Source organism: Temnothorax longispinosus, chromosome 3 (genome assembly GCF_030848805.1).
Source record: "Temnothorax longispinosus isolate EJ_2023e chromosome 3, Tlon_JGU_v1, whole genome shotgun sequence".
NCBI classification, from domain to species: domain Eukaryota; kingdom Metazoa; phylum Arthropoda; class Insecta; order Hymenoptera; family Formicidae; genus Temnothorax; species Temnothorax longispinosus.
Genome location: NC_092360.1, coordinates 12,396,206 through 12,410,527, shown reverse-complemented (window position 1 = coordinate 12,410,527; position 14,322 = coordinate 12,396,206). Strand labels below are relative to the sequence as shown.

Genomic DNA, 14,322 nt, shown 5'->3' with positions numbered 1-14,322 from the left:
CTTACATAACGAGATAACAATTCTTTCCGTTCTGCTAAATTGTCTAAATTTTAAAACGCTGAAATTGCAGTCAAAGTTTCTAATTTTCTATTTCACCGCTGGCATTAACTTCAACTCAAAGTGTACCGTGTACCATGCGAAACCATGCCACATGAAAGTCGCTTGGTCTTCATATTCTGTTTGTATAAGAGTATGCCATATGCATTTACGTTTTGAATATGCGTTTGTATGACTTACTTTTTTTTAGAAAAGATGCTCGAGTTGCTCACTGCGAGCCGTCCGACAGTAAACAGGTCTTAATTAAAAAGAACGTTAACATTTTCCAGCATTTGTACATATATGCATGAAATTTCTTTTCTCCGTAACTCCCGCTAGTTATGAGGTTTCTTTTTTCTCTGTAATTCTATTTGTAGAAATACTAATGCTTGTTTGGTTGTTATGCAATTCTTATACAATGCTTATAATTGCTTATTTTGCATAATGTTAATGCCAGTGGAATTTAATGTTAGAGAAGTGCAAAGTATTTATTTATTATTTGCAAAGAAATTGCATTTTTTATGATAATACTGTGAAGTATGCATAAAAAGAGCCACGCGTACTTGCAAACAACGATATAAATTGTTATTTGCAATTAATGTTCACAATGTTAGTATATAAAGAATATAAGTATCATCCAAGCTCATTACCGTCATAGATAAAATATGTAATTATTATGATTTTCCATTATCGCTACAATTTGTAAGCGTCGCCGCGTCGGTGGTATCAAGTCAGTAGAATTTCCAAGATTATTCCGCGGGTAAACAGACTTGCTTTGGCAACGTTTCGAATGTGTTTTCCGACTGCGTATAACAGTATCAGAACCGTCTACTCGAGCGTGTCGCACACGCTCGCAAATGAATTATTTTACGTCTCAGGATACCTGCAGGTATTTCGAAAGCGACTACGAGAAGGGTAGAAGGGAACGCGGGAGTCGTACAATTATTCGAGGTTAAAGGACGACGTGATATATTGGGGCGAGGTCTCCCGAGGAAACTGTCATCTACAGCTAGGCAACAGTCAAGAGAGAAAGAGAGAGAGAGAGAGAGAGAGAGAGAGAGAGAGAGAGAGAGAGCCCTTGTGTCCTCGAGGTTCTCGCTTGAGTTGTCTCACCGACCGACAATCGGTGCAGTTTGAGTAATTGGATGCGATTCCTTTCTTTTCTTTCGTTTTTTGTATTTTGAATAATCGACGTCATGAGGCGAAGTAATTTTCAAGTCAAATCGTCGACGAAGAGACGAAAAATATGTATAATGACAAAATTACTAAAGCTATTTTATTCATTTGTCGCAATTGTTATTGGATAATAATTCCATTTGTAAAAATAAAGTAAACTAGATGCTAGATAGTAGCAACGACGGCAAAGGGTAATATTCTCGATTAAATAATGGGCGGAATAATTTTTTGTCAGTTTGTCGATATATAAATTAAATTGCCGATTGCAAGAAAACGCTAATAATTACATTCGCATTATTTAAGCAACATATTAAAATTTTTAAACCCTGCAGTTATAATACAGAAATCCAAGTATGATAAATTTACGTTTATGAAATAATTAAATATAATTTGCAATATAAATATTTTTACACGATATTATTTCTTTGACATGCAAATCATGATATTCTTTAAATTCCTATTTTGTTAATTTACATGGTTTTATTTTATCACTACTTCATATAAATTTATCGAATATAAGTAATATTATATTTGTCTATTTTGAATTTTATAATATTTTACTTATATTTGTCATTATAATATTAAAAGAACTATTGTAATTTTTGACAACGACAGTAGCATTTAATTTTATAGGTTGCATTTTGATAACAGAGCGCAGCAATAACAAGTAACGTGACAAGATTTTGCTATTAACGATTACAATAGTGTCGGGATTCGGGATTATGGACGATCATAAATTCTCATTGGGATCTCTTATCGTCGATATCGCATGTAGAAAGATTCTCCATAAAAAAGTTAGTTGCAATAAAGTATATTTATGTGAGAGAATTATGGCTTCAAAGGAAGAAGTATAATTAACTAATTGTAAGAAGAAAAACAAGTTAAAGATGACAGAATCATATATTGCGTTAAATATACCTAAAGCCATGCATGTATGCATTGTTAAATTATATATACAATAAAACAGTAAAAGTCGGTATGTCGAAGAATCAAATATCTGAACTCGTAAATGGTAGTGCAACTGAAATTTGCAAATCATCTAATTGCAGCGCATGATAAATGTTAAACTAAACGTTTCTTCCTCTTATTTTATATTTTAGTATCGCTAGGTTTGCTAATTAAGATGGTATGGCCATGCTAGCCATTTATGAATCTTCAGGAATTTTACGAATGCCTGAGGAAATGAAGCGCTTCGTTTACGAGAGATCTTGTGCGATTTATGCGCGCCGATTGAAAGTCATCCATTAAATTTGCATTTCCTCCATTACACGTCGATTCCCGGACAAAAACTCTTGTTCTGGCAGGAATTCTTTGTGTAACGTAGTTGCATATCACCGACCATTATCCGACCATGATCCCGGGGATATTCACGGGGTGGCGGCCGAACGCATGCAAAATAATTCTGAAATGGCCGTCGAAGTTGGTATGGCCATTAAAACGAAAATATCGAGTCTCGAGCGCTTCGTGGAGTCGTACGCTTTTTTTGCATGAAACAACTAATGCAGAATGATGCTTACAACGCTGTGAGCATGAATCGGACCGCAGCCTATATGTGTAATCTTTGAAATAGAAAATTGTATATACGACACGTAATAATTTTTTTCCAATATTTCCGTAAAAAAAGCAATTTTAAATCGATAAAAAATTTATACATGAAAGGTAGCTCGCTTAGGATACAAAATATTATAAAACGGAACTATAAAAAATTTTATAGATCTCATTGTTCAGATCTGATGTCTGGTACAGATCGATTTACGGCGAAATGTAGCATGTAGCTAGAAATAAAAATTGGCCGTATGAACCGCGATAATAATACATGCTGGAAAAAGTAATCTACTAATTCCCTTTTCTTTGAAATTTAACACAACACTCGACGCTCACACTCGGTAGGTACACCTAGTGCGAACGGCAAAAAGCTCGTTCTGTCGCGAAAGCTTCCGCGCGTAAACAAACGTTAGCATCGAGTTGATGCTTCTATCCCAACTTTCCTCTCGGCTCTTTTTACCGACGTGTTGGCACCCCGTATACTTCGATTTTCTCGCGACTTTTCATCGTTCTCAACGGTCTCATCGGCGCGAATCAACGAACCGTGTACCAGCACGATTTTATACTTATGTTACGTTGTGCAAATCAAGTGGTTTGCAAATGATTGATAGCCGCGTATAATCGCTATCTTTGACGCACGCATCAAATATCTTGTTATTCAAACGACCCAGTTTTCTCCTGTTTCAGTGGAAAACAATCTCGACTGTTCCTCTCTGATTTTTATGGACTTCATATATGTCAGCTCAAAATAGGAGAAAAATACACTTTTTTTTTAAACGCTTCAATTTGGAATATTTGATTTCTTCTGATCAAATATCATCAAACCATGTAAAGTAAAAATGCTTCACAAATTTTTTTTGGGATAAAAGTATCAATTCGATGCGGCTAACGTTTGTTTACGCGCGGAAACTTAATTCCATTGAAATAATATTGAAAGTATCTTGTAATTATACATGAAGCGGTTTTAACGTTGTAAAACTTTTATTCCACAAATTTTGATAATTTCGAAATAGCGTTTTACTCACTAAATCTGCAAATGAGCATAGTATAAAACGTATCTCTTATATATGTTTTCGCTTATCCTGTAATATATTTGAGCTTATAAGAAGATTAGAAGAGGAATTAGTTTTTACAGTTTCTTTTTTCTTATTATGCTCTTTTCGCATTTTTATATAAACGTAACATTCATTAAAATATTTCAATTAGTAATCAACGAATACTCTTACGATATACTTTGTGTATATTTAAAACTTTAATATGACAATAATTTATCTCGAAATGCGTATTCTTCGCGAAAATAAATTTGCGCGCACTAATGGAAAATATGTTATGCAGTATATAATGCCAAATTGCGCGTTTGCCAAACAAGCAAAGTTGCATTCAAACAACGAGTTTTTGCCGACGTGAAACGCGACATGTATTTTACTTCCGCAAGTTGACCTACTAATCTAAGAATTAATTAAATCTGCTGTGCCGGCAAGATTTCATTTCGTGTCTGTAATTCTTCGTGTACATTGCGCGAATAATTCACCTCACACATGATTATTTGGCAAAGATACGAAAATTGTATATGGAACGTTGCAGAATTTTAGAACTTTATTATCTCAGTTCGTTATTCGAAATGTTATTGCAATATTAAAAAATATATTATTTACACTTACCTTTATACGTTTGATATATAAATTGTATATATTTTTATGTATATAAATAAATATATATATATACATATATATTTAAACAAAATCTTGTAAAGTTTATTTTATAGATACTAAGAAAATAAAGCTTTATAAATATTCGAATTCAATTCAATTTGCTGTTTTTATATTACGATTGTTACGTAGTATAGCTTTTTGATTTCTAAACCTTTTGGATCTGCCGACATTATTTATAGATAGTATTGTGAATTTGGAATTCTAGATCTTCGAAAATGTTCATTTACTTTAAAATTCGCTTTTAAAACCTCAGTATTTTAAATTTCTAAAAATGTTAGAGTTTCTTTATGTTCCACTTCTACTTACACATTTATCTCTCATTGGGAATCCTTTACTTAAATCCTATTCGAAATAATCTGTTCATACTACCACTGGGCTGCCGGTTCATGAAATATGTATTAAAAGTGCCGTGATGCCGGTATACAAATTAACTCAGCTGCCTCAATTTAAAAAGAAAAACGCGGGGACGACGTATCTCATTTGGTTGACGCGTCCTCGCATTCCCCACGGAAACGCCTCGCTCGAAAACTTTCCCGAAGAATCCGACGTAGCGACGTCTAATGCATCTTGACGCGCGTTTCACGAGGAAAATGCGGAAAAACTGTGCAAGCACTGAATGTCGACAAATTCAACCTTCAGGCGGTGAGATCGTGACAAAAAGTCAGATTGGCAAATAACAATGTTCTCATCGAGATTACACAAGAATCAATTTTTCAAGTTTCTTTTGTCATATTTTTTTTCAAGTTGTGAATTGTTAATATCATGCAGTTAAAACGATGGAAAAAATGTCCGAGAATATCCTATAATTTATTAAAATATAAATTTCAAATTTTTAAACTTTGATTGGATAGGTATCTGTGGAATATTTAATTTTTTAAAATAAATAAATATTGTAAGTAAAGTTGAAATGTTTTAATATTTTAAAGCTCGGGAGAGTGATATTAAAATTGTTAAAATTTTTTATACATAAACGATTATTAACATTATAGTAGTTGATGAATTTTATGTGCATTAAAATGATTTTAAACTTAAAAAACATAAAAATGTTTTGAGGAAAGTTTAAAAATATTCACAAATCATAGGCGCACTATCACGCGAGATCACAATTAAGTGCAATCAATATTTCACAGCATTTCAATCATTCAATTTAGAATATTTAGATTGATATCACACAGTTTTCGAGGGCTATATTTATAGCGATGGGTTTCAAATTTCACCGACTAAGTACCTACCCTTTTTATCAACCTTTACCTAAACGTGTATAAACTTTTGTCCCATAATTAAAAGATTACCATAAAAAATGAAAGCTACTGCTTTGCTGCCAATGTATTCGGCAGTCAAGTAATTTACGAACCAGAATGCTCCAAACATGAGGTAATACGCGTACGTAACAAAAGAGGAAACTTTGATGAAATGCGAAAAGACTTCGGGCAGTTTTAGAAACGTATGAATAAATCATTTCCGAGTTGCGACGAGAGCTACAGCATGATACGTTGTGATCTTTCTTGCGAGTTCTTGTAAAAATCGGAATTATATAAAGCGACATAAAGGTTAGAATTTACTAATTTCGATGCCTTTCAATATATTAATGATAAATATATTATAAAATTAATAAAATGTCTAATTTCAGATTTATAAACGTCTGTATAAAAATCATATTTCTTATCATCTGCCAAAAAAACAGACTTTTTACGTTTTTCATTTCATTAATCCTCCAAAAAAGGGCAAGCTCAATATTAACTTTTCGCAATAGAGTCAAGTCACATTTGCCAGTCACATTTTACTTTGTTCTTCGCGATTTTAATCAATTATCGAAATGTTTGGAGCCAAGTGGCTTACTCGATCGTTTAATTAACTGTCGGACTAAACCCTCACGACGTTCTCTTACTTTACGCTTCGAGTAGTTGTAATTACTTCTGTTTCGCGCTCAACATTAAATAAAACATACTTGCCGTCGTTTAATAGCACAACCAAGTACGAGTAAAATTACTTGACTACACATTGATTTCGCGTAGGTTATTTTCTTGTTGTTGCTGTTTTTGTTGTTGTTGCGAGGACTACTACTACGAGTCTCTGATAGAGATTCCCGATCGGATGGTAAATATTTAAACGCAAAACGAATCTGACTGCGTCCAAGTCGTTTGCTGGCGTTGCAATCACGTTGAGCTTTAAATGCGAGGTCGTCTGAGAAATTAACTTGCGGTGATTTGGAGCAATTCAACTGTAGAATCAGCATCAATTCGTAAAATTATTACTGAGAAATTAATACATAAAATATTGAATATGCAGTAATTGTAAGTAGCAATATTGCGAAATTAATATCGTGAAGTCTCTTTACAGTGATATATTTCAAGTTAAGAGTATGTTTAAATTTGGAGTATCATTGTAATAAAGTTTTACAAATAAAACTTAGGAATTATTATTACTATTACAAATCCTATAAGATATCTGATTCTCTAGAATGCATATATTCGCATCGTTTGTGTCAACTTTTAGTTGAGACAGCAATCAAGAAAAAATTAATTATAAATAATTACTTTTTTCTCGATTACATTAAAGATACAATCTATCTATGATAAGTCTAATCTATCAATCTATAATAATCCCAGTTTCGACAGTGATTTATTAGCAAGAAATGTGGGGCTATGTCTCGAGGAGTGACGATGTAATTTCACTGGAGGAGAGGGACAGAGCAGTCCCCGTCGCGCATTTTCTTTTCGCATGCAGCGTGGCGCCCGGCCTTGATGGTCCACGAAATAACGGCGACATGGCGATCTCGTTAAAGCCGCGGTGTGTAAAATGGGTTAAAAACCCCTCATTTTCACGCCCGAGGGACGAAATTACGCGGCCGGAATACCCGGTGGCTTTTGTCACCGGGTGATTCAATTGCCACGTTACCAACAAAAGTATACGTCGCTTTGTCCACGTATACACAAAGCGACGTTGCCCCGTGAAAATTGGAATAATGTCCGACTCGCAAAGAGCCCGGACACGTGCCTTCTTACTCATCCATGTAAAGAAAGTAGAAATTATTATAAAATATGTATGTAGATACTTTTTAATAATCTCCTCTCGGGGGATTCCCTTAACATTTCTAAGTTTCATTTTGTTTCAATTTTGACGGTCGTATAGAGTGAAACCCATTAACGAAAAAAATGATATAAGATTTCGTTGCTGGACGCGTTACCTATTATATAATCTTATTTATTTGTAATAAGGAAAAATTTTTAAGTTTACATTAATTACATTTAAATATTTCACTGTCTGATCGGAAATCTTTATTAAAGATTCTCATAATAATCCTTGCAACAACGACAGCAAGAAAATAACCTGGTTGAAATCAGAATGTAATCAAGCAATTTTATTCATAGTTGGACGCACGGCTAAATAACGTCAAATGTATTTAAAATTTTTTTTCAAATTTTATACATGTAGAATTATAAAACTTAACATAAATTACATAATTTGTATGACTGCAGTTATTCGGTATACTTAATTAAATATATAGATTTATGTAATTAACTATTTATCGTCAAAAATAAAAAAATGTGGATAATGTATGATTTATAAAATATTTAAAATGTATCTCGTCATATATTCGCAGATATTTAAATTGCGAATTAGTCTAATACTATCAAGAGAGTAGTAATACAAGTGTCGGAAACGATAGATAGATTAAGTTCTATAATACTGTTTTCGAACTGCGCGTAACAACCAGTAGTGGAGTAATAATTCTCCACCAGTACTATCTATTAACAAGACTGATAGATTTGCTCAATACACACGACACACAGCGATGAGACACTCGATTGTGTTAAAACGATCACGTATTCAGCGATCGATATTTACTCCTTTAAAGTACGATATAGTAAACTTGTATAAATTCTATCTCGATACATACACGAGTTACGCAATAGTACAGTGATACCGATTTACATTTTACGGAATTTTATCTTGCGTATACGCAGTTATATATATCGATTCACCGTGTGTATCTATACAGGTTTTTACAAACATACTAATATTATATTAAGATTATTATGATTGCTGTGACGTTTGGTAAATGTTGTAATACTTCATAGATCTCACGAAAAGTGTTAATCAATAAAAATGTATGAAACATAGAAACAGTATTCTCTGTTATTTAACTCTTCGGAAATGCGTATAACCATACCACAAATTCAATTTCGTGTCTGGCTGCGTCGATATGATGTAACAACCGATCGTATTCATATTACCGATATATATATTGGAAAAAAGTGTGTTTCGTGAATGCACGATATTCGTCTGTTTTCCAAACTGTACCCCAAGCTTTTACCGAAAATTGTATTCTGTCGCGGATATGTTCGAGTTAACGCACCATATCGATATTAATGGAAAGTCGTGTTTTCTGCTTTCCTCAAGAATAATCGATCAAAGAACATATTGGATATTTATTGGTCTCGGAAATGTTGGAACAATCAAGACGAAATTCTAAATAAAGTCTATCAGTTGTAGACAGCCGATGACTCTGCTTTAGTGGAACTAGTTCAGTTTTATTTAACAATTGTATGAAGTACTGATATCACAATATCAATTGAGTGCATTTGTTTTTACGTTAAGCGTATTTGTTTGTATTGTTGTTGTTAATTAATTATTCGTATTTTCGTTTATCTAATGTACATTAATATAAAATAAATCTACGTTGTTCAATTAACACTCCACTTTCCAGGAAATAGACATATCGTAAATGTCAATCGAGATGTTCAATTTACATTTTTTAATTTCATCATTGCTGATACACGTTGCATGATACAATTTGTATGTATATTGAATGTATACAAATCTCTATTCAATTATATTCTGTATTGAAATTTAATTGTAATTCTGTTTTTTCTCTTAGTCCAATGTATAATATTTCGGTTTTTTGACAAGAAATGTTTTTCCAACTTTAACGACCATTAAATATCCTTCGTTCCATACTCAATTAGCTATAGATTATTTAAACTGGCACTCACCGATTTCCTGATTGGTTATCCTGGCATGGCAGCTGCTGCAAGCGTAGAGTAGAAGCGTGAGAAGTGACGCGAGAGATCCAAGGGGGATGGCCATCTCATCTCGAAGCATCTCGACGCCCCGACGTCACGTCACGTCACGTCACGTCGCGTCGCGTCAACTCGTGTCAGCGACACACTTGCCCCGCTCTTCGCTTCCTTTTTACAACACCCGTCGTCTTCTGCCCCCTCGACGAGAATCGCGAACCAGGACCCAGGCACTCTTGGAAGCACTTTCCGCGACTCAAATTCTCATCGTCGAACTTTCCCTCCACAAATTCTTCTTATTCGCCAGCTGATTTTCCCTCGTCAAACCTTCGAACACACAACCATTAATATATTGAAATCGTCAATAAATCACGAGAACCGTGATTACATGCGCCAACATTCTTCTTTCTTTATTCTTAATTTACTTCAAAGCCATACTCTACTGCCTACCCTTTTGTAGAGAAAATTGAGACAGAGAATATGGAGTAACCCTTATCAAACTGAATTTTTATTTCAAGTAGAAATGATAAAAAAAGCATTATGCATGGAAAACTGTTATGGATCCAACAGTTTTAGAATGGCAAATAAATATATAGATATTATGTTTATATAATACAACGTTGGCGAATGTAATATGAAAAAAAAATCACGTATATCTTCCCTTGGAGATTTGTTCAGAAACGTCAGTAAAGTAATCTGTTCTTATCATATTCTGTTTCTCTATTTATAATACGTTGAGCGAACAAATACAGATTAAAGGGAGACAACAAATCGTTAACTTGGGGGTAATCCAGACTTTGGATAATCCAGACTGTGCAATCTGGCTTTAAGCGTATCTCAAACCGGAATTAGATTGATCCCGAGATGCATTGCTTTGGTTTAGCGTAAAACAAATAAATAACATTTTTTAATTTAGAGAAAAGATCAATTTTCTTAGATTCGTGTATCGAAATAGAAAATAAAGCAATCTTTGCAGAAATTAAGTTCTTTTTGGTTTTGCAAAATATAAATATTGCACTTTCTGTATGAGGCCGAAATGATTTTGTTTGGCGAAAGACAATTATCGTGTTAATTGTTTGGTAAGCAATTAACGCTTAGATTGGACACGCAAATTTATCAACTGCCAAACAACATTTACTTTCTAATCTAGAATTTGCTCGCGAGCAAAGCGTAATAACGCTTGACACCGCGATTTCGGAAAATTGCGACCCTTGCAAATGTAACGTGCGAGCTCGCGTTACCCATTTCGCGTAAACGCCCTTATGGCTCTCTCTCTCTCTCTCTCTCTCTCTCTCTCTCTCTCTCTCTCTCTCTCTCTCTCGAATTCTATTCTGCTGATTTTCCTTTCTCACCTGTAACGAAACGCACGCAATTCCAATGGCAGTTGCTCCTGCCGCTCAAACTCTCTCGATAGCTGACAGTGGTACATTCAGCGTAATCACGCTACTGTTTCCTTCCCTCTTTCCCTTTTTTTCAAAAAAATACCTGCGCATCCGGAGAAAATGTTGACTCTGCTTCCACCGTTTTCGCGAAATATTTTTTTGCATCCGTTCCCATACAGGAACAGAAGAGAGGGGAAGAGGGAGCGAGAGAGAGAGAGCGAGGTGGGAAAATATTTCATCCGGCGATTGCAATTGCTTCCGCCGCGAATAATCCGACCGACAAAAATCCGGGAAGAAAAAAAAATATGCACAGTCCTAGCGCACGCTTGTACCCACCGTGATGACAAGAACGTGTTTCTTGTTTTCGAGTTTTTGATGCACGCGCGACAGGCCTCGTCGATTGTGACACACAGCGCACCGAGGCGCGGCGCTTAAATATCGCGATTGTCGTTTAATCGAGTTACGTGCCCCAGTTATTATTTTATTTGCCGATCGGTCGCGCAACAAGTTTATTTCCGGATACTTGCCGTAGCTGCCGCTGTTATCACCCTGTTGTTATATCGTGACTCGTGCGTTCATATATCGTGATATATCGCGTCGTCGATTCCATTAATTTCGATATAAGAATGCGCTCTTCGATCGACATTAAAATAAAAATTAAAATATATTTACCGTTCTTGTGATAAAATTTAAATTTGTGTGTTGAAATGTTGCTATACGTTTAAAATACATTACTACAATATCATCGCTAATTATGAATACGGGATATTAAAATATACATGCATGTTTGTATACATTTAAACGCGTGTATATTTTAATATTTGTGAAACGCTAGACGCGTTTTCTCGTACGCGCGCATCGTGTATTTTTCTTTCATTATTTTATGATTAAAATTTTCCATTTTCATTTATGATTCTACGCTCATTTGGTTACCGTACATATTTAAAAAAAAAAAATGGGGGTGACGCGCACGCACGTCCGTAATTTTTAATTGCGGTGCTCCAAATTAAAAATTGCGCACCATTTTTCGCGGAGCGCGCCACGTTCGGCTTTGCCACGTTCATTAACACTATTCCTCACTTTGCAACCTTTTCCCTTAATTTTCGCGACAGTTTCGTGATGAGCCAATTTAAAATTTTTTTAATTATAACGACAACAGAGTGAGTGCCATTGATCATAGTTGATTCGTGATCGGGATGGCGACTAATGAAACTATTCCAAAATATACATTTTGTCATTAATATCTGAATATACCGTATAACACAATAGCATATATTCGAGTAAATAAATACATGAGTATATTTATTCGCGATTAATCGACGACACGAAATCGTAGATATGCAAATAAAATAACATTACTAGATATACACATAATGGAATTCATTCGGCGCGACGCATTATTATGTTGAAATAATAAAATAATGAGATATTATTTACAAACTTAAAGCGGGCCATATTGTTCCGAATATGTGAATACGGAATATTGGAAATATTGTGCTACCGTGTACGGAAATATCGAGTCATATTTCCTGCTTTACCGTGTAACACGGCGCAGTTCTCTAAAATATTTATGAGTGGCAATAAAATTGTATTACAATATTCACATCATTATGCATTATGAATACGAAGTGAAACTAATATCGCGCGCTCCGAGCCCCGAGACTTTCCGTACGACATAGTTCCGAATTAATTTTAATCGTGTCACATTGTTTCTTGACACTTGGCGCCTCGCGTATCATAAATCATATGCGATTTCGAGAATAAATATGCAGCATCTCGTCCATCACGGCCGCGGCGTCGCGTGATGGCGCGCGAGCATCGGCTGGAGCGACTTCGCAGCGGTGTGTTCGCGCTTCGCTGCAAGAATTTTAATCTTTGCGAAATTTCCATGTTAAATCTGCGCGTTCGCAGGGATCCTTCTTCGTAGAAGGTTCCTTTCGGGAGCGACGGTAGTTCGCGTGCTATGTAACGATCAATCGGACACGATAATATGCGGAGGAACAGTTTCACAGACATATTACATGGGACTTAAATTGGGCGCTTGTCACTCGTTGACTGGCAATTTTCTCGAAAAGGACGCGCGTTGCCAGTCACGAAAACAATTTATGCCTTTGTGATCGGAAAGATGAAAGAATCTTCTATAAAAAGCCGACGCGTCACGTTAGAAATTATACCCCTGTTGGGGGATACGAAGATCCTGAATAAAACCGCTGATCCGTCCCGTTTTTATCGTATTATTTTTAAATCTAATTCGTTTCCCGATATATCAATCGGCACGCCTTGATGTTTGATGCGATTTGCTGGAATACGATACCATCGAATTGAAATCAAAATGCACGTTTTTAAATATTTATACTTTTTTTCCGAGGATTTAAGAGGCAGATTCAATATAATTTTGCCTGGCTTGATAGGTTTGGTTTTAGTAGTTTTAGTTGAAAACTACTTGTAATATATTAAATGAGTAATAGTTACTTTTTATTATTAATTATATTTTTTTGTGCTATAAGATATAAGTCTCAAGTATTTGTGTATTTATTGCCGAACTTTTACTACTATTAGTTTTAGTAAGATCGAGAATATTTTTTAACATTTTATTAAAAAAGCTATTTGGTTAAAATGGCAAATTATGATTTGGGTTGATGATCGATTCGATTAAACGGAATGAATTAAATTTGATTAAATTGAATATAAATTTATTCTGCACATCGGATTATAGATAAAGTAAAGCAAATGCTTTCGTTCTTATTTATAGAAGCCAGAACGTATAAATGAGACATTGAATTTACTTTAAGTTTAATCTTCACTGATAAGAAGTTTTAAAGAACGTGAAAAGTTATAAATGATAGAAAGCATGAATTGTGATTCTTTATGTATTGGTAGGAAAATTAATATCTATATTCCCGAAACAATTACACATTTATAAATACTTCACGTATAAAATTCACGCCGAGTTTGTAATAAAAGTAGAATTATTTATAGGAAAAAATGTAGAATATACTTTTTCGTTTCATCTTAATTCACATTAGTACATTTCACATCACACGTCACGAATCTCCTTGCACATTTCGCAATTTCATGTTTAATATTGCACTGAATTATTGAATTTGCATCAAATCTCAATGAAATTAATTTAATTAGAATATCTAATGAGAAGAAGACAAATATAATTTGATCTAATACGAGATGGGAATCGGGTAATGAGAACGTCACGATATTATCGCATACGCAGCGAAACGAAATTCTCGCCGGTCATTAAATTCATCTATTGTCAATCCACGTTTGTAAGCGTGTAGAGATCATAGCACAGAGAAGATGGTTAGGGCTCGACCTCCTCGATCCTCCGAGCGGATAACCACCGAATAATTCTACTGATAGGTGCGTCGATGCATTTACATGGAAATCTCTGATGGCTGTAGGCGATTATATTCCTGACATTATGCTGTTTCATCG

General features: G+C 34.6%; 1 protein-coding gene across 5 annotated transcripts in view; it reads right to left on the bottom strand.

Moving 5' to 3' along the window:
- The window catches only part of LOC139809683 (protein turtle homolog B), a 250,900-nt gene that overhangs the window by 232,938 nt on the left and 3,640 nt on the right, over positions 1 to 14,322 (bottom strand). For all 5 annotated transcript variants that reach the window (XM_071772763.1, XM_071772765.1, XM_071772764.1 and 2 more), the window contains exon 2: positions 9,467 to 9,817. In XM_071772763.1, the coding sequence (XP_071628864.1) occupies positions 9,467 to 9,575 (109 nt within the window). In that variant the 5' untranslated portion in view covers positions 9,576 to 9,817. The remainder of the gene's footprint in view (positions 1 to 9,466; positions 9,818 to 14,322) is intronic.